This window comes from Dendrobates tinctorius, unplaced genomic scaffold, assembly GCF_039654945.1.
Source record: "Dendrobates tinctorius isolate UK_male_01 unplaced genomic scaffold, ASM3965494v1 ptg000044l, whole genome shotgun sequence".
In the NCBI taxonomy this organism is placed as follows: domain Eukaryota; kingdom Metazoa; phylum Chordata; class Amphibia; order Anura; family Dendrobatidae; genus Dendrobates; species Dendrobates tinctorius.
In genome coordinates, this window is record NW_027361712.1 from 32,319,535 (window position 1) to 32,345,969 (window position 26,435).

The 26,435-nt window shown below is 41.7% G+C and overlaps 1 protein-coding gene across 1 annotated transcript in view; it reads right to left on the bottom strand.

Annotated features, from left to right (window-relative positions):
* Nucleotides 1-26,435, bottom strand: part of LOC141089251 (immunoglobulin superfamily member 1-like) — a 156,376-nt gene that overhangs the window by 57,313 nt on the left and 72,628 nt on the right. The window contains exons 4-5 of the mRNA XM_073575558.1: nt 16,957-17,226; nt 342-629 (exon numbers count right to left, since the gene is read on the bottom strand). Of these exons, the coding sequence (XP_073431659.1) occupies nt 342-629; nt 16,957-17,226 (558 nt within the window). The remainder of the gene's footprint in view (nt 1-341; nt 630-16,956; nt 17,227-26,435) is intronic.

Here is a 26,435-nt window from a genome sequence, read left to right on the forward strand (position 1 = left end):
GGTGACAGGTGCCCTTTAACATTCAACCACACATTGCCTCAGGGTGAATTGTACTGTTGTTATTATGCTGACATTAACTAGAGCTAAATGCAAATATATCAATAATTAATTTATATTAATACACTGTGTAGTTTCGGTGAATGATGAGATGTTTCCCTAATGTATTGTGCCAACTACTGCTCATATAGGAGGAGGGGAGGTGCACTCCTGTAGAGGGGACTACTGGAGAATTCGCCTATTCACCTAAGGGACAGTCCAAACCGGCAAGTACAGTATCCTAATCTGTAATACTGCTGGAGAAAGTACTGAAAGGATTAAAAAAAGCAACAAAAAAACAGTACCTATGACAATTAATGGCTTTCTGTCACTAGGACGGGAGTCCACCCCATTACGTCCAGGTATATCAGTCTTGTATCGACAGGTATAGTTTCCAGTATTACTCCTTTCAGTTTTTGTAAGAGATAAGCCTCCAAAGTTATCAGCACCATAGATTATTCTGTCATTTTGATACAGGGAGACTGCTGTGACACCTTGTTTTTCCGGTAAGTCACAGCGAATCGTCACTGATTGATTTACAAGAAAGACATTTCTCTGGGGCACAAACAATAAAGCGGGAGCAGGTGGGAGGTCTGTGAAAACAATAGATCAGAAATATGGTAAATTGAAATGGATACATTATTTTTTATTTTGTTACTTTACAATATGATATATGCAAAATATATTACAATGAATAGAATAAATTAACACAACAACATAATATACATAAAACCATCCAAGATGTTCCTGAAGTCTTAGGTTGGGCTCACAATCTCCTGAGGCCAGTGTCAGACTAGGGTGCCAAGGGCCCACCAGTAATCAACTCCAGGGTCCCACTTTTCAACTACATGCAAATGTGACATTATCCTCAATCACAAATTTACATAACAATGAACTGCGTAGATTGTTAAATGAATAAGATGCCGCCTTTGTCTGTACATAGTAATTCAAGTATATTGTGCAAAGTACTGCTTATATAAGAGGGTGATGGCCTACTGTTACCCAGAGGCCTACCAGAGGATTGTCCTGCACTCCTGTAGGCCAGTCCTGCCTGAGGCCACAATTGCAAGTAATTGCATTGAATCTTGGTGTGCAAAAATCCAGCAAATTTTAATTTTTGCAGACTGTTGAGTTGTGGTAATGCCATGCCATGTCCACTATTATTAGTTATAATGGTCAAATCTAAGTCGCTGTATTTTAATAGGTGTCTCAGGAATACCGTGGCATCCTGAGAGGGCAAAAGATGTTTTTTTTTAAGACGATTATAAGAAAAGCTTCTTACCAGTGTGGATATTGTTATTTACTTTTACATACATAGCACATATTTCAAAAGATTTAACAGAAGTAGCATTTATGGGGTACATCATCAGAAAATGATCAATTGTTTAAACCAGATTTTTTTAATTCAATATATTTTTTTCACTTTTCCATATCACTAAATAAAAAAGTCATTTTTACAGTGTCTACTATGCCTAATATTAGACTATTACTTACTGTTCTGTTCAGCAGTCACTTGGACACAAGCAGGAATACACTGGATCTGACCCTATTAGCTTGTACAGAAATAACCAAGCTTATTCTAACGTAAGGAGGAGAAGGTGAATTTATCTACAGTGATTGAAATCCTCTCTGCGATGATAATAAAAGTGCTGAAAAGTCATTTTACGGAACAAGGCAACTTTAACTATACCACATCACTGGCCGACACCGACAGAAAATGGACCCTGTGCAAGAAATATACAGGGGCCCTTTGCAGCCCAATAGTTCATCATAATGAACAATTCCACTTGCTTTGGAGGTGGAAATGCGCCCCCTTATCTCATGGGACCCTGTGCGATCACACAGGTTGCACCAATGATGTTTCTGCCACTGCCACACATCTTAATTTGTCAGGGACTGGAGTAAAATATATGGCAAGGCACAAGCCACTTCGTGCCTCTCCTGATTTATTAAAGGGAATTTGTCACCACATTTGACCTATCTCAACTATTAATATGGTTGCAGAACGACGAGCCAGAATCTTTGAAAAATCCTGTAGAGTAGGAAAAGTCCCAGAAGATTGGAGAAGGGCAAATGTTGTCCTTATCTTTAAAAAAAGAACAGAAGGTGGAGCCATAAAATTACAGGCCAATGAGCCTTACTTCTATACCAGGAAAGCTCTTTGAACAAATTATTAAACAGCATGTATGTAAGTACTTGGATAAGAATATAGCAATTAAAGAGTCGGCATGGGTTTGTAACAAACAAGTCATGCAAGACTAATCTAATTTCTTTCTATGATGGAATCACTGACTGGGTGAACCAGGAAAATGTGGTAGAAATAGTATATCTCAACTTTAGCAAAGCATTTGATAAAGTATCTAATACTATCCTTATTGATAGAATGACCAAGTATGGGATTGACAAGGCTACGGTTAGGTGAATTCATAACTGGCTCAGTGATCGTACTCAAAGAGTGGTAATAAATGGTTGCACATCCAATTGGAAGAGTGTTTCAAGTGGGGTACCACAAGGCTCTGTCCTGACCCCAGTGTTGTTCAACACTTTTTTATAAATGATTTAGATAAGGTAACTGAAGGTAAACTGATCAAATTTGCCAACAATGCAAAGCTAGGAGGGATTGCAAACACTAGAGAAGACAAGGAATAGATTAATAAGAATGTAGATAAGCTTGAATGAGCAATGGGCAGCGAATAATACAATGGTATTTAACAGGAAGAAATGCAAGATTCTACGTTTGGGCAATAAAAACAAAAATGACATCTGCAGAATGGGAGGAATAGAACTAAGCAACAGCACGTGTGAAAAAGACTTGTGCATACTAATAGATCACAGACTGCACATGAGTAAAGAGTGTGATGCAGCAGCAAAAAAGGCAAACACAGTTCTAGGATGTATCAAGAGAAGTATAGAGTCTAGATCACGTGCAGTAATTATCCCCCTCTACTCCTTCTTGGTCAGGCCTCATCTGGAATACTGTGTCCAGTTCTTGGCACCAGATTTAAAAAGAAAAAAAAACATTAAAAAACTGGAGAAAGTTCAAAGTAGAGCTACCAGGAAGGTGAGCAAAGTAGGTCCTACGAGAAACGGCTAAAGGATCTGGATATGTTTAGCTTGCAAAAAAGAAGGCTAAGAGGAGACTTAATAGCTGTCTACAAATATCTGAAGGTATGTCACAGTGTAAAGGGATCATCTTTATTCTCATTTGCAAATGGAAACACGAGAAGCAATGGAATGAAACTGAAAGGGAGAAGATGCAGATTAGATGTTAGAAACAACTTTTTGACAGTGAGGGTGATCAATGAGTGGAACATGCTGCCACGAGAGGTGGCGAGTTCTCCTTCAATGGAAGTCTTCAAACAGAGGTTGGGTAGACAGCTGTCTGAAATGGTTTAATGAATCCTGCACTGACCAGAGGGTTGGACACGATGACCCCAAAGGTCCTTTCTAACTCTAACATTCTATGATTCTATGTTTGTATGATTATATGGTCATACAGGTTATAGAATGCTGAAAACATTCCTACCTGTATTCCTCATATCAGATGTGTTGTTGTGGATAAAGCATCTTTTATTGCTTTAATGGAAATGACCTCTTCCAGGCTATGGGGAGGATGTTTTCTGGACGATAACTCTGCCTCTAGAGATGGTTTTACATGAAGTCCTGTTATGTCTGGATTTCTTTAATAAATGTCCATTCTTTCAGCATCATGACTATGAACTGTGTCCTATATTGTGTAACTCAAAGCAAGTTTAGAGTTCTGATTATGAAATCTCCCGCCAAAGTTTCAGTTATACAGCCATAGGACATTGTGATTTCCTGGGTAAGTTGTTTTTCAATGACACCTTTAATAGGTTATTAAAGAAATACCTGCACCATACTAAGTTGGCCCGATCTGACTATTGCATACATTATTTGTAATTTAGTAGGGCTTTAACAATTAACATCATGCCTGTGCAGACAGTATTGTTTGGCCTCCCTTTTTGATTTGCAGGTTATTCTCTTTTTTGTATAATTTACTGGTATCTCATTTGCATATACATATATCAATATATCCTATCTGTCTATCTGTACAAGTGTCTTTTTATACATTCCAACAATCATGTAGATATATGATTGCAAATTGTTTCACTTTATTTTATCTCTGTCTAATGCCATTATTGTTACCAGTTTATGTTATGTACAATCCCATCTGTCCATATTTGAGTGGAGCAGTTCCTATGTTTATTTTTATGGTATCCTTTACATCACTATTGTTCCCGCAAGTTATTTGGTAATGGTGCCATGTCTATATGTCCATTTCACTATGTGACACCCGTAACAGGGTTTTTTAGGTTTTTTTTTTTTACTTTCACTGCTGTGTTCTCTGTGCGTCCCTTCCGTTCTCTGCCTGGCTGCGTTGCCTGGTGACGGCTAGGCGCCGGCCGTCCCACGTGACGCAGCGGCAGAGCGGTGGTGACGTGCGCGCTCGTTAGCAGTATGCCCGCCCCCCGTGCTGCCGCTTGCCGCCCCATATCAAGGGCGGAAGTGACGTGTGTGCATATTACTGGCAGGAGTGAGGGTTCACGCCCTCACTTCCTGTCTGGCAGCAGTGACGTCTAAGTATACTATTGGTGGGGGCGTTTCTCCTTTTACTTTTTGATTGGCTGATACATGTGATTGGGGACTATGTACGACCTCCATGGGCGGTTACATTCATATTTATGCGCTCCATTACATTCTTATTGGTCACCTTGTAAACAAGTGGGGTATTTAAATGGGAACCTAGGCATATTAAAGCCACGCCCCCTGAGGAAGATCTACACATCGAAACGTGCATTGGGGTTTTTCCTCCTGCCTTCACGCCTGGAAGCATGACGGGTAATCATATATTAGCAATATGATTTGGTTGGGCTATCCTTTCCCACTGTTCTGCCCCATTTACTTCCTACTAGCGATGGATTTGTAGTCCCTCTTTATGTCTCAGTACCCGGGGCTCCTCCATATCATTGTAACACTGTTGGATTTATTTTTCCATTGACTGTAATTGGAGGAACTCCGGTATCTGGGCTTAAGCACTATGCTTGTTACATTTGGGATTATTCCTGCTTACTTAGATTACTGTGATTGGTGGCAGTATACATATACATCTATATTGCCCTTTATGCACTAAGCGTGATTCCAGGATTCTCATACCACGTTCTAGGGTTTTGAGGTCACTATCAATTATATAAGTACTTCCTTTGTATACTGTCTGCTCACTTATATACTGTGTTCAGTGTGTTTTTCTGCATATATTGACATTTTTTGTGTCACTTTTTATGATCAATAAAATATTTGTTCATTGTTTGCTAACTAGCCTAGACTCTATCTTTCTCCGGTCTTTTGTGATCTATTTGAGTCGTTGTTGCTATGCATTTTTTCTACTATTAATGTGGCATTTATGCCAGTTATAACTTATTATATATTATGATTTGGAGACATGTTTTATTATCTCATATCAGATGTGTTGTTGTGGATAAAGAATCTTTTATTGCTTAAATGGAAATGACCTCTTCCAGGCTATGGGGAGGATGTTTTTTGGACGATAACTCTGCCTCTAGAGATGGTTTTACATGAAGTCCTGTTATGTCTGGATTTCTTTAATAAATGTCCATTCTTTCAGCATCATGACTATGAACTGTGTCCTATATTGTGTAACTCAAAGCAACAGTCTAGAGTTCTGATTATGAAATCTCCCACCAAAGTTTCTTAGTGAAATTTCAACATCATTGACAGAGCCTAATGAGCACATTTGCTGTATATGGTTGAGAGTGGGCCATCAGTATGTTGTGGAGTGAAAGTAGATGGAGCTGGATAACAGCCTTTTCTAATCTTGTAGGCCTGACCAATAGGCTGCTAGCCAGCATAGCATGTTACACATAACTATTTGTAATTTATAGAGGACTTATTGATGTGCATTCACAATACTAAGCAACCAACCAACCAAGAGGATGTTAGGCATGCCAGTGGCTTTTCAGGTCTCGTGTAGCTGTATGACCTTCCTTACATATGTGTGGCTTGCCTTCATTGAGCTGACAACTTGTGTTATAACCTGCCCTCGTAAGATGACCAGCTTTTCAAAAATGCATGATTTTATCAAACTTCCTCAAGAAATATTCCATGCAATATGTGTCCACATGTGGCCACCCAAATGGTTGTGATATGACTGGCAGTTTAATACAAATTTCCTAGTGCGTGTTGACATTGTATTGAATTCATGTAATAAAAAAACTGGAGTCCTAAAAGGGAACCTGTTATTTAGTAATAATAATAATCTTTATTTTTATATAGCGCTAACATATTCCGCAGCGGTTTACAGTTTTGCACACATTATCATCACTGACCCCGATGGGGCTCACAATCTACATTTGATTAATGCTGCCAAAATCTTGGGCAGCATGAGCCAGAGCCTGACTGCACGGTTGCAGCCAGGTTTATCTTTCCATGCAACACTTTTCAAAGAAAATTTACTTTAAAGAACTAAATGTTTCAGAGAAAATAATATTTAAAGATCCAGCTGGGGACCATAGCAAGAAAAAAAGTAGTGAAAAATATCAGAAATATTTTTTTTTTCCAGTTGTGTCGCCATTTTCCAAGACCTATAGCGGGATAGGTGGGAATAGATAAGTACCCACCTTTTTCTACCTTTTAACATGACTAATTTTTTGTTTAAGCTGTGACTAAGTGCACTTACTGCCTGGATATTCCTTTACTGTTGTACTGACAATTATGAATTATTTGCGGATACTGGTTCCCTTGGTCCCTATGTGTTAAGGACTTATAGGGTAGTCTTGAGAAAACTGGCTTTGAGTGGGAGCACCATATTTGTCTATCATCTGGATGCCCACCTCTGAGGTCAGGTAATACTAATTGTAGGGTATATTTATAAGGATATTGATACTGCTTTGTCATTTTTTACCCGGTATCAGAAAGGGCTTTACTATCTAAGTGGCCTTTCCTATGATATTGTGCATTCTTTGTGCTTTTTTGTGAGGTATAGTTTTTAATGCATATCTAATAAATCTATTTTTTTTATATGATTTATATAATATTCTGATGATCTTGCACTCCCAAACGAAATGTCAGATTGAAATTCAAAACAATCTCTTGCCAAGTTTTATGGGCAGATTTTTCCTTATAAAATTGCATTATATGTGGAAAATCTGCATGTAAAATAAAACTTATATGGATTTTTAGTCATGTTATCCTCACATGAATGTACCAATAAAGTTTTGTCAATGCCAAATACCAGGAAGTGTCAAAAACAAAACAACTTTAATTTAAAGTGACAACCCAAAAAAAGACAAAATCAACATCAATTCGCTAAAAAAAAATGCATTAAATAGAAAAAAGCACTAATAAAACATAGAATAAAGCAAGTAACCTATTTTAGTGAATAGGTGCATAAATGCTGCAGAAAATCTGCATCATCAAAAACTCATCAAGTATATAGCCCAAAATAAAAATATTTTGTGCATTTTTCACAAAAAAATTAAAAGTGGAAAACCTTTTAACCCCTTCATGTCACAGAGTTTTTTTTTCTTTTGCATTTTTTTCCTTCCATTTTCCAGGAGTCATACATTTTTTTTGTTTTCAGTTATACAGCCATAGGACATTGTGATTTCCTGGGTAAGTTGTTTTTCAATGACACCTTTAATTTCGATGGAGAACAAGAAAACAATTCCATGTGCGGTGAAATAAGTTTAGTTTTTACTGTTGCCAGTCATGGCAATTAATGATTTTCTAGTTGTTTTTTTTTACATTTAATAGGTGATAAATAAAAGTTGTTTGTGTTGCCATTTTTGGACAGCCATAACTTTTTTATTTTTCCGTTGACAAAGCTGTGTGAGAGCTTATTTTTAGGGGGGCGAGCTAAGGTTTTTACAGATACCATAGGATGTTTGAATGCCTTTTATTTATTTTTAGCAAAAAAAACCCATTTTGTTGTATTTCCTTATTTTATAAGAAAGGAAAACAAATGGTGATTCAATTTCATATTTTTTAAAACTTTTTTTTCAGTGTTTACTACACTTATGGGATGTGGACTTTCGATTTGATCTCTTGCTGTATATAATACAATTCCATTGTTTTGCAATATATCAGTAAGAATCACGGTGTCCTATAAAAGCTAGCCACAGGCTAGTCCTCATAAGAGTACCATCATGGCAAGCATGGGGACCTTCAGAAGTATTGCAAAATATAGAGAATTACATTTTCCTATGAGGCTTTTTTGGAGAATGATGATAGGGGCCGTCAGCAGGCTCCCTTCTGCTTTGACAATCTATCGGCAACCCATGATCACATAGTGGGGTGGGTTGACAAGAGCATGTACACGTGCGCACTGGCAATCAGTCCAATTAAATGCTTCTGCCAGGCACTGCTGTTAGGACTCATACTCATTTGCGAGAAAAACGGGCGAGTGCAACCCAATAAAATATCGGATTGCACTCTGACCAATTTTATTCAATGAGTTACATCTCATCCGCAATTTTGTTCTTAGCTGAACTCGGACTAAGAAAAAAATTGCAGCATGCTGCGATTTGCTGTGTATTTTGGATGAGACTTGCTAATGCAATTCAATGGATGCGAGAAAAAAATTGCATAGCACTCGGACTATGCAAGTGCTGTCTGATTTTTACGCATCGGTGTCCTGACCTGCAGTGACCTCTGGACCGTGGGAAAATGCCAGTGATGAGGGCACCGCAGTTCGGGCTGTGAGGGAGCGCAGACTCAGTGACGTCACTGCTAGTCACTGAAACTCCGCTCCCAGCAGCTCATTCACCAGTGGTTTTCAGCTGGGGCGGTCGCATCTTGGCACCGTCAAGGTTGAAAACTATTTCTCCCCCAGATATGGATTACAGCGTGGGATACAAGGAAGGACAGTATGGTATATTGTTGGTTTATTACTTTACTTTCATTACAGGAGATCGAGGGCATCGAGGAAATAGGCAAGGTCACAAGTATGGTTTAATTAAGAATATTAAAGGAGTCTGTGTCTTTATTTCAATTAAAGGATTTTTTTTATTGGGTGTCTGTGTTTTATTTACAATTTGTCTATGGGGTTAGTAATGGGGGCATTCTATTTACGCCTCTCCATTACTAATCTTGGGGCTTGATGTCAAAAGTAAAAGAAAAGTCAAAGATGCTATAGGATTTTTACAGGATGAAAATGATGAAATGGTAAGACAGGATGTTGAGAAGGCTGAACTTTTAAATTCCTATTTTGCATCTGTTTTCTCTCAGAAAGGAAATGTAACATCAACTGTTCTTCACTGTCCTATTAAGGGAATAGAAGAATCCAGGATATCTATAAACAGAAAGATAGTGAGGAAACACTTAGCTAACCTAAATGAATTCAAGTCTCCAGGTCCAGATGAATTACACCCCAGAGTACTGAAGGAGATAGCAGAAGAAATTTTTGAACCCCTCTCCATAATCTTTGAAAATTCTTGGAGAACAGGAGAAGTTCCAGAAGACTGGAGAAGAGCAAATGTTGTTCCTATCTTCAAAAAGGGGAAGAAGGTGGACCCAGGCAACTATAGGCCGGTGAGTCTGACTTCTATACCAGGAAAGATCTTTGAACAAATTATTAAACAACATGTATGTCAGTACCTGGATAAGAATGAAGTGATTAAACAGAGTCAGCATGGGTTTGTAACTAATAAGTCTTGTCAGACTAACTTAATTTCCTTCTATGACGGAATCACTGGGTGGATCAAGGAAATGCTGTAGATATAGTATATCTTGACTTCAGCAAAGCATTTGACAAAGTCTCTCATACAATCCTTATTGAAAAAATGACTAAGTATGGAATGGACAAGGCAACTGTTAGGTGGATTCATAACTGGCTTAGTTATCGGACCCAAAGAGTGGTCGTAAATGGCTGCACATCCAGTTGGAAGAATGTCTCAAGAGGGGTACCACAGGGCTCTGTCCTGGGCCCTGTATTGTTCAACATTTTTATCAACGATTTAGATGAAGGAATTGAGGGTAAACTGATTAAATTTGCTGATGACACAAAGCTAGGAGGGATAGCTAATACTAGAGAAGAGAGAGAGAGGATTCAAAAAGATATAAATAAACTGGAGAAGTGGGCAGCAACTAACAGAATGGTTTGTAACAGGGAGAAATGCAAAGTACTACATCTGGGCAATAAAAATGAAAAAAGCATATACAGAATGGGAGGAATAGGGCTAAGTGACAGCACATGTGAAAAAGACTTGGGTATACTAATAGATCACAGACTGAATATGAGTCAACAGTGTGATGCAGCAGTAAAAAAGGCAAATGCAATTCTAGGATGTATTAACAGAAGCATACAGTCTAGATCACGTGAAGTCATTATTTCCCTCTACTCCTCTTTGGTCAGACCTCATCTGGAATATTGTGTCCAGTTTTGGGCACCACTTTTTAAAAAAGACATCAACAAACTGGAGCAAGTTCAGAAAAGAGCGACCAGAATGGTGACCGGTCTGCAAACCCTGTCTTATGAGGAAAGGTTGCAGGATTTGGGAATGTTTAGTTTGCAAAAGAGAAGACTGAGAGGAGACTTAATAACTGTCTACAAATATCTAAAGGGCTGTCACATTGTAGAAGGATCAACTTTATTCTCATTTGCACAAGGAAAGACTAGAAGCAATGGGATGAAACTGAATGGGAGGAGACACAGATTAGATATTAGAAAAAACTTTTTGACAGTTAGAGTGATCAATGAGTGGAACAGGCTGCCATGAGAAGTGGTGCGTTCTCCTTCAATGAAAGTCTTCAAACAGAGGCTGGACAGACATCTGACTGGGATGATTTAGCGAATCCTGCTTTGAGCAGGGGGTTGGACCAGATGGCCCAGGAGGTCCCTTCCAACTCTACGATTCTATGATTCTATGTTCTATGATTCTATGTTCTATGATTCTATGATTCTAACTATTACCCCACTTGCCACCGCTACAGGGCAAGTGGAAAAAGTGAGGCTAAGTCCTAGAATTGGTGCAACTTAGAGATGCGCCTTTTCTGGAGTGGCTGAGAGCTGATGTTTTTAGCTGGGGGGGCAGTATCCATGGCCCCTTCCTAAGCTATTAATATGAACCCGCAGCTGTCTGCATAGCCTTTGCTGGCTATTAATTATAGGGGGACCCCACGTCATTTTTTTGGGGTCCCCCATTTTAATAGCCAGTAAAGGTATTACCCCCTTCCCTGGCTATAAACATTCGCCCCCAGCCGTCGGCTTTCCCTGATTTCGGCTTATTACAAAAATTATGCAGGAGCCCTCGCCATTTTTTTCGGCAAAATAATCTTTTATTAATTAAATACATGTCCAGTAATTTGCACACACACTGTACTAAATGTATTTGTCGCTGACATTTATATATCTACCTATTCCATTTGTCTTTGCTGTATGCAAACCAACTTTTCTATCCTGTCAGCTCCTGCAGTGATTTTACAGAACCCGGCAGATGTTTTACCGTCTTTTCTTCTGGGTCACTGACATCTAACTATATATATATGTATGTATTCTATGTGTATATAACTATTCTATGTATATGGAGGCCTGAACTCATTTTTTAAACTAAACGGCAGAATGGGTCCATGTGTGCATTGAATATTTCATGTGGTATTGATATACACACGTGGTAAAAATTGTTGGTACCCCTCGTGTAATGACAGAAAAACCCACAATGGTCACAGAAATAACTTGAATCTGACAAAAGTAATAATAACTAAAAAATCTATGATAATGAACAAATGAAAGTCAGACATTGCTTTTCAACCATGCTTCTGTTGCGCCCCTGAGGCTCAGTCGCCACAGAGGTACTGCACCTTCTCCTAAGGTGTGGTGCCCCACCATCCAGGTAAGTTGGAGGCTCCTGACCACGCTCCAACACTCGCACCCCACACAATAGAATAGTTCAGCAAAACCACATTGCGGCTCCTTGCTTAGAGAGAGGCAGAGCACCTTTGGTGGTTCCCTGCTTGGAACACTAAATGTGCTGGGAGGTGGGTGGGGTTGAGAATACAGATAAAAGAGTGGGACGGTTCCAGGATGAGAGTTCAGTCTGACAGGAGGTTCAGAGGTTGAGTTAAGCCACTAGGAGAGGAGTGGGGATCCCTGGAAGAGGGATGGAGGAAGGAGTGCTGCAGCTGCCTCAGTGACCTGAGCCAGCTGGCACGGGAAAGGAAAGAAGGAGAAGGACATTGAACCGAAGCCTGAGCTTCCATAGAAGGGAAAAGACAAGTACGGAACGTAGGAGTAAAAGGGAACATAGAGGACGTGGGTTAGAGGAAGAACCCTGCCTAGAAGTTCTAAGCGCAAGGCCGGGGCCCGGTCCCCAAGGTTGTATGGACACTAATGGTTCTGCAGCAGACACCGGTGGAGTAGTGGGCTGTAAATGCACTACTCCCATCTAAGACTTGAGGGCACAACAGCAACATGGATAGAGAGCCGGGATTCAGAAGTAGAGAGTCCCCAGTGTAACTCAGTACTAGGAGATCTTCACACTTAAAGGCGCTATAGAGGAGACATTCAGAAAAGGCACATAAGTTGGCGGAGTGTGGAAGGGATCATTCCATCTTGCCTGGAGGTTGACTGAGTCCCTGACCCGGAGGACACGGCACAGAAACGGGCACAACAAACTGTGAGTAAAGCTTTGGAACTACATGCCCTGGTGTCCTCCATTCCTTCCTGCGTCCGTCCGCCTGGCACTTCTACATCCCCTGCGCCAAACACTACACCATCTAAGTGTCTCCATATCTACACTGCCCTGGGACAACAGCCCTGCCTGTGGAGGGCTATAACATCATTGCTGCACCACACCATCTGTCCCGGAGGATCTGTCTGCAGCGTCGGCTTAACACCTCCCTAGCCGAACACCACAGGTGGCGTCACAAACTATTCCATTAACTACATTCCACCATTCACATGTTCTTATTACTTGGGCGCCCAGGGCCACGGTCCTGGTCACCGCTGCTGTGACACATCCCACTGACACCAGCCCGGTACCGAGTACCCCACAGCCCTGGGAGGGCGACCCACTTCCACAGAATATAAAAAAAAATAAAACTAATGAAATAGGCCTGGACAGAAAAGATGGTACCACTGAAAATAATGTGACAAAGGAGACATATTAAATCACGGTGTGTCCACTGATTAGCATCACAGGTGTCTACAATCTTGGAATCAGTGAGTGGGCCTGTATAGAGGGCTACAGATACTCACTGTGATTGTCATGATCCTATGGTAGGCTTGGGACTGGTGCGCCAGGGGTTAATCATTGTAGCCTCCCTCTGCATCTGGGAAGGCTTTTTATACCCTCAGATTGCTCAAATCCTTGTCAGTTATACTCCTGCCCTCGGCTGAGTTAAGTTGACCCCTGTGTGCCTGTGCCTTGTACCTGTTCTAGTGTGTGATACCTTGGTTCTGACCAGGTCTGTTTCTCATTTTGTATTTGCCTGCTGATTTGGTACTGTCTGTTTGCTCGTCTGTTTCTTTGACTTCTGCGTGGTTTGATTCTGTTCTGTCTGTCCCTTTGGTACCGTTTCTGCCTCTCCCGGTTTCATGACTCCTTTAGCTTGGCCCTGACTACTCTCCTGCTGTTGGCTTCTCCCTGGTCCTGCCCCCTGTGGTCACGTGTCGCAGGTCCTGTTTGCCGGTGGTTGCGTGCTGTCCAGTCTCTGTCCCCGGACGCTGTGAACCCCGTTTGTCTGCACTGCACAGGGTGCGTACGTACCGGTGAGTACCTAGTACACGGTCCGTGATAGTGCTGTTTGGTGACATGGTGTGTATCACACTCAACATGGGCCAGAGGAATCGAAGGAAAGAGTTGTCTCAGGAGATTAGAAAGAAAATTATAGACAAACATGCTAAAGGCAAAAGTTATAAGACCATCTCCAAGCAGCTTGATGCTCCTGTGACTGCAGTTGCACATATTATTCAGAAATTTAAGATCCATGGGACTGTAGCCAACCTCCCTGGATGTGGCCGCAGGAGGAAAATTGATGACAAATCAAAGAGACGGAAAATACGAATGATAACAAAAGAGCCCAGAAAAACTTCTAAACAGATGAACTTCAAGCTCTAGGAAAATCAGTGTCAGATCGCATCATCTGTCGTATGAGCCAAAGTGGACTGCATGGGAGATGACCAAGGAGGATACCATTGTTGAAAAACAATCATAATAAAGCCAGACTGGAATTTTCCAAAATACATGATGACAAGTCACAAAACTTCTGGAAGAATGTCCTATAGACAGATGAGACAAAAATTGAACTTTTTGGCAAGGCTGTGTTTACAGATGGAAAAATGAAGCATATCAAGAAAAGAACACTGTCCCTACTGTGAATCATGGAGGAGGCTCTGTTATGTTCTGGGGCTGCGTTGCTGCATCTGGCACAGAGTGTCTGGAATCTGTGCAGGGTACAATGAAATCTCAAGACTATCAAGGTATTCTAGAGAGAAATGTGCTGCCCAGTGTCAGAAAGCTTGGTCTCAGTCGCAGGTCAGGGGTCTTGCAACAGAATAATGACCCAAACCACACAGCTAAAATCACCCAAGAATGGCTAAGAAGAAAACATTGGGCTATTCTGAAGTGGCCTTCTATGAGTCCTGACCTAAATCCTATTAAGCATCTTTGGAAAGAGCTGAAACATGCCATCTGGAAAATGCAACCTTCAAACACGAGACAACTGGAGCAGTTAGCTCTTGAGGAGTGGGCCAAAATACCTGACACCTGACGAGAGGTGCAGAAGTCTCATTGACAGTTACAGGAATCGTTTAATTGCAGTGATTAACTCAAAAAATTGTGCAACAAAATATTAAATTAAGGGTACCATCATTTCTGTCCAGGCCTATTTTATAAGTTTTATTTTTTAAAAAAATTCTGTGGAAGTATGGTTGAAAAGCAATGTCTGACTTTCATTTGTTCGTTATCATAGATTTTTTAGTTATTATTACTTTTGTCAGTGTAGAGGTCAGCCAGGGCTGTAGTCGTGGCTGAGTTCATCGGGTCTTGTGTTTCCTGGCCTTCCAATACATAAAAATCATGCTCCTCTGTCAGCTTACTTGCCTCTCTGTCCCCTGCGTCCTCAGGGTTTGTTCTCCATTCTTTATGGTCACCTCCGGCTGCTTCTGAATAAACAGAGACACAGTCCAGGTGCAAAACTAAATGTAAAAACTTTACTTTCATAACTTCGTAGCACATCCAGATTTGTTAAAACATTTTTGACAGCTTGTACATTACTTCATCTTTCCCTGCACGCCTCTTCCTGTCACACTGCACGTTCCTGGGTTGGACTGCATCCAACAGCTCTTCAGTGTCCTCCCTGGCCAGCCTCACTGCATACAGGTGTTCATTCAGCTGTTTTGCCCCGGTTCTGAGGGCATCAGCCCAAGCAATGAGGCTGTGCTGTCCCACTGACTCTGGATAGCTGGGTTCCTCCTTAAACGTTGCGGGGCGATGAGTAGCTTGGGCATTTAGCCCGCCCAAGCTACCTATCCCTGACTGAATCTACCCAGGAAATATTCCTGCCTTACATCCAGCTGACCCCTCTTATGGTTAACCATTTACACGAATACACTCTTGTCCTACACTAAGCACACCTATAATACCCCCATCTAGTGACCAAACATGTGCACTACACACTTTCCTTAATCTTATACATATTTACATAGCAGATTTTACACATATCATTATGATCCAATAATATATACACACTAAATCGGGACAAGTTTGGAGGTTCAGGACAGTTTCTGTATCTCCTTTACATCAGATTCAAGTTATTTCTGTCACCATTGTAGGTTTTTCTGTCATTAAATGAGGGGTACCAACAATTTTGACCACATGTGTAACTATCTATATATACAGTGGGGAAAAAAGTATTTGGTCAGCCACCAATTGTGCAAGTTCTCCCACTTAAAAATATGAGAGAGGCCTTTTAATTGACATCATAGGTAGACCACAACTATGAGAGTCAAAATGAGAAAACAAATCCAGAAAATCACATTGTCTGATTTGGCAAAATTTATTTTTCATATAAAGCTTTTTTTCCCCACTGTATATACAGTATATATATATATATATATATTTACTGTATGTGTGTGTTTTGATGAATATGTCCTTTGAAAATGATGTGTAAATAGCAGAGAACTGCTGTATGTAAAAGCTCATGTTAAAATCGCATTGCACTCGGATACCAATCACACTGCACTCGGATGTAAATCGGATGCTAGGTTTGAAAATCGCATGACACTCGAAAGACACTCGTCCGTTTTTCCGGTCCAGATTGCGGACTGTTTTTTTTCTCACATATGAGTATGAGCCCTTACAGGCATGTGACATAGCTAGCATCTGCTGAGTGCAATGAGCCCAATCCATATATGCTGACGCAATGTATAATGTGCTGTTACGCTGTACATCAGGAAGGGTTAAAGGTGCTTTCCCTTATTGTATATACCACATGTCTGCATTTTTTCGAGGTGGGAACGACATCGAGCATCCATTAATCGCATATAGTGTGGATTTACCATAAATATACAAGACAGGACAATCCCTTTAAGATCTCCACAAAATTGACTTTCATTACATGCCTTAACAGAGATGTTAAGCAATTCTTTTTTTTCTAAAAAGCAACCCAGCCTACAATATATCCAACAAAGTAATTTTATGTCTCACAAAAAAAACTTACTTAAAATAGACAAAAAACTGAGAAATTTAATTTCTATATTAATTAGTTTGGGGTCAGATTTCAAGGTCCTCACTGACTGACCATGACTCTTCTGCCCTGGACTTACACATATGAGATTGAGGTCAGGAGACTGGCGGTCAGTCTGGGAGTACATGTAGTATAAGGCAAATAGATCAGTGGAACGCATTGATTTTATCATAAGGAAAACTTATGAAGGTCACTTACCTATCACTTTAAGAGTTATGGAGTTGCTTTCTGGTACTCTGCTGGTGGCTTCTGTGTAATATGTGCAGAAATAATTTCCTGCATGCATTAAAGAAAGCTGAAGCATCAGTCTACTTGAGGCAGAATTGTTAACCATCAACTCTGAATCCCTGAAGAAGTTGTAACCCGTGATCCTTGTCTGCATTTCAGAAAAGCATCTCAGTGATAAAGACTCTCCCGCAAAGTACACTGGCTGCTCCGGTTCAAAAATAAGAGTCGGTCTAGGCACCTCTGCAAATGAACAGCGAGTTAGTATCTTGTAGCCATATCACTTAGTCTTTCTATGTGTTGTCATACAAATTCATGGAAGAACCTTTATTCAGATCTTTTTTTGAGATGTTCTGACCCTGCTATGGATGTAAACCTTGTTTATAAGTCTAGCAAACCTTGTCGGGATCTGACAGTAAGATCACCTGCCGATCTGATGGCAGTCGGCTTATTGCACATCTCCAATAATATCCATGGCCACCATTGGTTGTGTATTCATCTGTATAAACAAGAAGCATGTCATCTAAGCTAGCAATAGACTTTATTATTAATTCCTAAGCGGAGAGGAAGACAAGCCAACGTCAGATATCCCTGATACCGGGTTATCTCATGGATGATCAAAGGATTAGACATACTGACATTCACCCTTCTGAAATCTGCCAACAGGGAAGTCCCCATACTTATTGGCTTTTGAGGGCCTTGCAATTTTCTTTTAGAAGAGCAGGAAGGCAGGGAATGAGAGGGCATTATTCTAACTCGTTAGATGTATAGGCAGCTTTAGCCATCATGCACACCTGTATATTTTGGCTTGGTATTCTGTACACATATAAGCAGTGTTAGTATTAATCTTTTTTTTATTTTAAAGTGACAGTTTTGTCAGTTGTAAGTTTTTCAAAACAGGTGAATTTTTAGATTGCTTTTGAAGGGTTTGATTGAAGCTGGGAATCTCGTGTTGTGGACACTGGCATCCTAAATACACTGGAACCAAGGTTAAAATCTTGACTATAGTGCTATGAGGGGCAGACAAGATAACAGCAAAGAAAGCAGTTGTGTGAGGACCAGAGATTGTACGTGGAGAAACTTATGGAGTGGACAGATTATGGACAGCCTTGTAAGTCACTGTTATTATTTTGATCTGAATTGATGAAGCAGCTAGTAGCCAAAGAAGAGATGGACAGAGGGGAAAGGAAGAAGAATAGTGAGTGGGGAAGGTAATTATCCGCTTGAGGACAACCCAACGTTTGCACACACCAAAATGAGGTTAATTTTTCAGCAAAGTTACTTAAAAAACACTTGTTCTAGAGCTGCGTGGTGATACTGAGCGCAGAATGTACAGGACAGTGCTATTATATTATTATTTGCCCACTGCCAAAATATAAAAGAATGGGTCGCCCTCCCAGGGCTGTGGGGTACTCGGTACCAGGCCGGACTCTCAGAGGGGAATGTCACAGCAGCGGTGACCTGGTCCGTGGCCCTGGGCGCCCATGTAAAAGGGATGAAGTGATGGAATAAAGTTTATGAGTGAATGATTCGTGACGCCACCTGTGGTGTTCGGCAATGAAGGTGTTAGGCTAAGTGCACACGTACCGGAACTCTCGCGGAAATTACCGCGAGAATTCCGGAATTCCAGTCCGCGGGAAAACCGCATTTTAAATTCCCGCGATTTTCCCGCGGAAAAACTAGCATTTTGCAAGCGTATTTAGCTTGCAAAATGCTAGCGTTCTCCAAGCGATCTGTAGCATCGCTTGGAGAACTGATTGACAGGTTGGTCACACTCGTCAAACATAGTGTTTGACAAGTGTGACCAACTTTTTACTACTGAGGCCGCCTATGCGGCATCAATAGTAAAAGATAGAATGTAAAAAAAAAATAAAAAATGGTGTTATTCTTACCCTCCGACGTCCCACGCATCCGTTCCCAGTAATCCTTTGCGAAAATGCCCGCGATGACGTCAGTTCTCGCGGGATCGTGACGTCTCGCGGTCATTCGCGATGACGTCGCGCGAATGACCGCGAGACTTCGCGATCCCGTGAGAACGGACGCCATTGCGGGCATTTTCGCAAAGGACTACTGGGAACGAGAGTGTGAAGAGAAGCAGGAAGACTGCGCGGGACGTCGGAGGGTAAGAATAACAATATTTTTTATTTTTAAATTCTATTTTTTACAGGGATATGGTACCCAAAGCCCGGAGGACAGTCTCCTCTCCTCCGGACCATGGGTACCATCCACAAATGTTCTGCTTACTTTCCGCATGGTGTGCACAGCCACATGCGGAAAGTAAGCGGAACAATGCATTCCTATGGGTGCGGGATTGCCGCGATTCCGCAAATTAATGAGCATGCTGCGGTTTTTACCGCGAAGCGATTCCGCCGCGGTAAAACCGCAGCATTAGCACAGCATTGTGGAATCCCATAGGAATGCATGGGATGCTTATTCTTCGCGTTTTCGCGGCAAAATCGCGCGGTTAAAACCGCCGCGGAAACGCGAAAAAAACGCCACGTGTGAACTCAGCCTAAAGCCGACGCTGCAGACAGATCTTCTGGGACAGATGGTGGGGTGCAGCAATGATGGTGTAGCCCTCCACAGGCAGGGCTGTAGTCCCAGGGCAGAGTAGATGAAGAGGGTAGGTGTTGAGGAAGCGGGTGTAGTGTTTGGCACAGATATGTAGCAGTGCTGGAGAGTTGGCAGGAAGAAAGCAAGGACACAATAGGGTGCAGTTTCTTTACCTTTACTTTGCTTGGCAAATACAGTCCAGGGTCCAGATTACAGATGGCACAGGAGCTGGCTAGCCTGGAAGCAACTTAGGAATCTCTCTAGGCAGATGGGTTGTGTAGTCTCCTTCCTAGTGCTTAGTTTTAGGTACTTGCAGTACTGTGTTACACTGAAGTTCCACTTGCTTATTCTCTTTAGAACTCCCTCGTATGGCAGACAGCTGTAGCCTCCTTCTTCTGGCTCACACGTCGCTGTTGTGCCTCTGAGTCTTCTGTGGGAATAGAGCATTTACAGCTTCCTATTCCTCCGGTTTCTGTTGCAGAACCATCAGTGTCCATACAGCCTTGGATACCGGGCTCCAGATCATGCGCTATAGCTGGGAATAAGCCTGAACTCTCTGCTCAATATCCCAGCTCTTCTCCTCACGTCCACACACATTGCCCTCCTCACACGTACTCCTAATTTTCCCTTCCTGGCCCCCAGAGAGCAGCTCTTCCCCCAGTTTTGGGTTTAGAACTCCCTCTGCTGGCCTGGAGTGGGAGCTGTGTTGTGTGTTGTGTTTAACTGCCAGAGAGATCCTTTATTGCTTCCAAGCATGACATCACACTCCCTAGGAGGAAGGCAATGCCATTGTGGCGACCATACTCCTGGGGCCGCCACACAGTCAATAATGAACACGGCATCTAGGTGCTCAAGTGAGGGGTGTCCCTCTGTCACCTGAAATATACACACAGACCTGGTGTCTACCAAAGGATCCTTTGCATCCCATGACTAAATGCTCAACAACTCCCACTTAAAATTTTATTTTTCAATTGCAACTCCCCTAAAAAAGTTAATTCTTCATATTTAACAAAAAATGTTAAGGGCTTATCCTGCCAAAAATAATCTCTCATACTGCAGCACTGATTTGACATAAAAATAAAAAGTTATGATTATTATAATGCAACACCATAAAGGCTATAAGACTATATATAGTTGGTGCAGCAAAAGACTTAAAGAGTAACTAAACTTTACAGAGTGTAAGCTCCTGTGAGTGAGGTCTTCACTCCTCTTGTTTAAGTGTTGAATTATGGGTTAGTATGTAATGTCTGATATTGGTTGTACACATACTATCTTAATTTTAAATTGCTAAGGAATATGTTAGTGCTATGTAACATTTTTATCGATGGGTGTCTGGCTACTGAGACTCCGATTGATTGTTCATCACCCCACTTCCACACGAGAAGCACAGAGGGCAGAAGAGGGGAGCACAGCCACTACCTAGGGCACACATGGAGCAGAACACGGACACAGTAGAAAGCTTTGTAGCTTATACTTTTCATTGGATCAACACTCCGCTCTATGGTCGCAGAAAAAAAAATTCTACCTAAATGAAGTAATGAAGGAGGGGGTGGGGGATAAGCAAAGTAAGGCCATGTGCACACAATCTGTATTTGGTCAGTATTTTACCTCTGTGTTTGAAAGCCAAAACCGGGACAGGAACAATCAGAGGAAAAGTATAATACAAACATGTCACCACTTTTGGATTTATCATCCACTCCTGGTTTTGGCTTACAGATACTGATGTAAAAAACTCACCGTATACTGAACCATATTACAAGGTAAATCAGCAAGCCTGAAAATAAATGAAAATACTTTACACGAGAGGACATCAGGATATTTTTGGATTATATTTTTTATTTAAACAATTGGTTTAGTTCCCACAAAGCATTTTTGTTGAGGCTTTGCTGCTGTGTCCTCTCTCTGCAAAAAAAACCGCAGCATCCTAAAATTCCAGCAAAGTGGATGGAATTTATAGAAACGTCATGCACATTGTGCTTTTTTATGCTGCATAAACTGACCTACGGTGCATGATTGATATCCACAAGTCAGTCTCACTTGTGGGTAAGTTGAGTTTTCTATGGAAATATACCCAATAGAATGATAGTAGGTGCAGAAAATTTGCAGGTAAAATAAACATATGCATTTTTATTGTGTTTCCATTGCAAGTAACCTGATTTAATTAATAGGTACAGAAAATCTGCAACATCAAAAACTTAAGCCCCCGTCACACACAGCGATCTTGCTAGCGAGATTGCTGCTGAGTCACAAGTTTTGTGACGCAACAGCGATCTCACCAGTGTGGAAACCTCTGGACTTTTTTTGGGTTGTTGGTCTCCCACTGGCCAGCACGCATCGCTGCTTGTGACAGGCGGGAGACCAGCGATCAGCGAGCAGGAGCTCGTAACCAAGGTAAACATCGGGTTTCTAAGTGCAGTGCGGCACTTAGAAACCCAATGTGTACCTTAGTTACCAGCGCGCTGGTGCAGGGAGCTGGTAACCAAGGTAAACATCGGGTTTCTAAGTGCCGCGCCGCACTTAGAAACCCGCTGTTTACCTTGGTTGCCAGTTCCCTGCACCAGCGCGCTGGTAACTAAGGTACACAGCGACGCACTCGTCGTCGTCGCTGGTGCTGATCGCTGGTGAAGCTGCCTGTTTGGCAGCTCACCCAGCGATCATGTAGCGACACACCAGCGATCCTGACAAGTTGATTTAGTTGTCCGGATCACTGGTGAGTCGTTATGTGTGATGGGGCCCTTACTCATCGGGAAACATAGCCTTAGATGGGAGGAAGCAGAGAAGTCAGTTGTAGAAGTCTAGATGGAACATGACAAGGACTGATAATTTGCATTTGAAATTGAGGACATGTTTTGACATGTAGAAGGCAAAAGGTGATAAAGGATTGGGTGTGTGATTGAAAGACAGTTTGGAATCAAAGGTGGTGGATTTGTGAAAATATGGAGCTATTAAGAGGACGTGTCACCAGGTGAAAAGTGAACACTTTTTGCTCTTAATTTATTCCTGCTGTTTCCCTGAATATTTTTTTTTAAACTTAGCCATATGGTTCCAAAGATATGGGCCTTTTTATTTAATGCTAATATTTATGGTCTTTATCAAAGGAGAGATGCTCATAGAGCAATAATGCAGAGCAGTACAAAGACATAGCCACAGACAATTCTGTGAGTCACACCCCCTTGGTAAATACCATAAAAATTAGCACTAAATAAATAGGTATATATCTCTGGATCCGTATGGTGGATTTCATAAGTAAATTAAGGCGAACACTCAGAAGACCAGTGGAAATAAAATGTGCAAAATCCAGCCACAAGATGATATGTTCTCTTGAAATAAGTGTTTTCAAGTTCTTAAATTGCTTTACTTAGATGGCATGAGAATAAGCAAGTTTGCAATTGATTTTCTTTACCTATTTGCTTGCTGTTATTCTCCTGCAATAAGAAACTGTATATTTATAATGTACATCTGGTTTCCATGGAGCACAGTCTCTAGTGCTTGGTCAAAAGTGCACAGTAGTTCTATTCCAGGAGAGGAGTTAACTCTTAACATCCCAATCAGATCTCTGCAGTCCTTTGATTTCTCCTCCCTCCAACTCCAACTCCCTCCAGTTATAAACCACCAGCCTGGCAGCAGGTCTATTGCTGTTCAGAGTTGTATGCTTGTTCAAATTCTCTGTGATCGCCATTTGTAAATACAAGGATAACAGTGCAGACTTGGAACAAACCACTGATAGTCAAATATGTTACAGCAGAACTTGTGCTGGGGTAAGTCCCCTTTCTATGTAAAATAAGCTCTAGAGGCAGAGTTCTCTTCCAGGCAACATCCTGCCTACAGCCTGGAAGACATCATTTACATAAAATGATAAAAGATAATTTATCAACAGCGAGGCATCTGATATGAGACATACAAGTAAGACTTTTTTCAGCAGTCTATAATTTATATGGCCATATTAATAGTTTATATTGGTTAAGCGTGATGTGGTGACAGGTTCCCTTTGAATGCCACTGTCAGGCTATATGCACACTTGCGGAATTCCTGCGGAAATTTCCACTGCAATTCCACAACTCCCTGCCACGGGAAATACGCATGCGTTATTCGCGCGTATTTCCCATAAAAAACTAGCATTTTGCAAGCGTAATTAGCTTGCAGAATACTAGCATTTTCCAAGCGATCTTTAGCATTGCCTGGAAAACTGATTGACAGGTTGGTCACACTTGTCAAACATAGTGTTTGACTAGTGTGACCAACTTTTTACTATTGAGTCTGCTATGCAGCATCAGTAGTAAAAAGATATAATGTTAAAAATATTAAAAAAAAAATAAAAAATCATGTTATTCTCACCTTCTGGCGTCCCTAGGCCTCAGTGATGCTCCCGGCAAGTCCCATTCCCAGCAATGCCTTGCGACAATGACCCCAGATGACGTAGCATCTCGTGAGATAGCTACGTCAGCAGAGGTCATTGTCGCAAGGCATCACTGGGAATGGGAGTTGGCGGGAACATCACTGAGGCCTGGGAACGCTGCGGGGGACGCCGGAAGGTGAGAATATAAAGATTTTTTATTTTAATTCTATTTTTTACAGGGATATGGTACCCAGGGCCTAGAGGAGAGTCTCCTCTCCTCCAGACCGTGGGTACCATCCGCACATTTTCCACTTACTTTGCGCATGGTGGGTATAGCCACATGCGGAAAGTAAGCGGAGCAATGCATTCCTATGTGTGTGGAATTCCCGCGACTCCGCAAAAAGAATGAGCATGCTGCGTATTTTTCTGTGATGCGATTCCACCACGAAAAAATACACAGCATTAGCACAGCATGTGAGGAATGCCATTGAACTCAATGGATTGACTATTTTATGCTTTTTTTGCAGCGAAAAAACTAGGTAAAAACGCATAAAATCCACGGGAATTCCACATGTGTGCACATAGCCTCAATCTCTGACAGTGACATTTAACACGCATTGCAGGGGGCCGCATCATTCCACGTGCCCATTGGCGTGCTAGTCACTTGATTGCTGGGTGCCGATGGGTTGCTATTAAAGCCATAGAGCTGCAGAAGACCCCTGTGCCTGTCATTACTATACTCCTATGGTAAATAAAAAACCCAAAAAACAATTGTGGAATTGCACTTTTTTTTTGCAATTTCAATACACTTGGAATTTTTTTCCTGCTTTCCAGTGCATCACCTGATAAAATGAATGGTGTTTTTTCAAAAGTATAACTCGTCCCACAAAAATAACAAGGCTTTAAACAGCTATAGGTAAAGAAAAATAGAAAGTTGTGGTTCTTGGAAGAAGGAGGGGAAAAAAGAAAAATGAAAAAAACAAACAAAACGGAAAATAGCCCTGTCAGAAAGGGGTTAACGTTAACACAGTCCTAGTTAAGCATGCTATAAAAAGTTTGATACATACCGTATATACTCGTGTATAAGCCGACCCGCATATAAGCTGACCCCCCTTATCTTGCCACAATAAACTGGGGAAACTTATTGACTCATGCATAAGCCTAGCGTTAATGGTGGTCCAAGAAGATGCTCCATAGATAAAAAAAAAACCCATATGCTGCTGCACAAGTGTTAATGCTGCCCCAAGAAGATGCTCCCTAAATACCCCCCATATGCTGCTGCACAAGGGTTAATGCTGCCCCATAAGATTCTCCATAAATACCCCCATATGCTGCTGCACAATGGTTAATGCTGCCCAGTAATATGCTCCATAAATACCCCCCATATGCTGCACAAGGGTTAATGCTGCCCCATAAGATAATCCATAAATACCCCCATAATATGCTGCTGTGCAAGGGTTATTGCTGCCCCATAAGATGCTCCATAAATACTCCCCATATGCTGCTGCACAAGGGTTAATGCTGCCCCATAAGATAATCCATAAATACCCCCATAATATGCTGCTGCGCAAGGGTTATTGCTGCCCCATAAGATGCTCCATAAATACTCCCCATATGCTGCTGCACAAGGGTTAATGCTGCCCCATAAGATGCTCCATAAATACCCCCTATATGCTGCTGCACAAGGGTTAATGCTGCCCCATAAGATGCTCCATAAATACCCCCTATATGCTGCTGCACAAGGGTTATTGCTGCCCCATAAGATGCTCCATAAATACTCCCCATATGCTGCTGCACAAGGGTTAATGCTGCCCCATAAGATGCTCCATAAATACCCCCTATATGCTGCTGCACAAGGGTTAATGCTGCCCCATAAGATGCTCCATAAATGTCCCCATAATATGCTGCTGCACAAGGGTTAATGCTGCCCCATAAGATGCTCCATAAATACCCCCATAATATGCTGCTGCACAAGGGTTAATGCTGCCCCATAAGATGCTCCATAAATACCCCACATATGCTGCTGCACATGGGTTAATGCTGCCCCATAAGATGCTCCATAAATACCCCATATGCTGCTGCACAAGGGTTAATGCTGCCCCATAAGATGCTCCATAAATACCCCCATATGATGCTGCACATGGGTTAATGCTGCCCCATAAGATGCTCCATAAATACCCCTTATTTGCTGCTGCCACAATTAAAAAAAAAAAAAGACATACTCACCTCTCGTCGCTGGGGGCCAGGTACCAGTGTCTTGAGGCACTGGCGATATTTACCAGTCCCCGTTCCATCGCCATCCACCGCTCTGTCTCCTGGGTCTCTACAGTGATGTTCAGCAGAGGGCGCGCCCTGACTACGTCATCGCGCCCTCTGCTGAACATCACAGCAGGAGGACTCGGAGACACAGTGGTGCACAGCAATGGAACAGGGACAGGTAAATATTGCTCTGCCCCGGTCATACTCACCCCCTCCTGGCGCACGGTCTTCTCTGCAGCCCCTGCTTCTCCCTCAGTCATCTTCTTCCTTCGTTCAGCGGTCACGTGGTACCGCTCATTAAGCT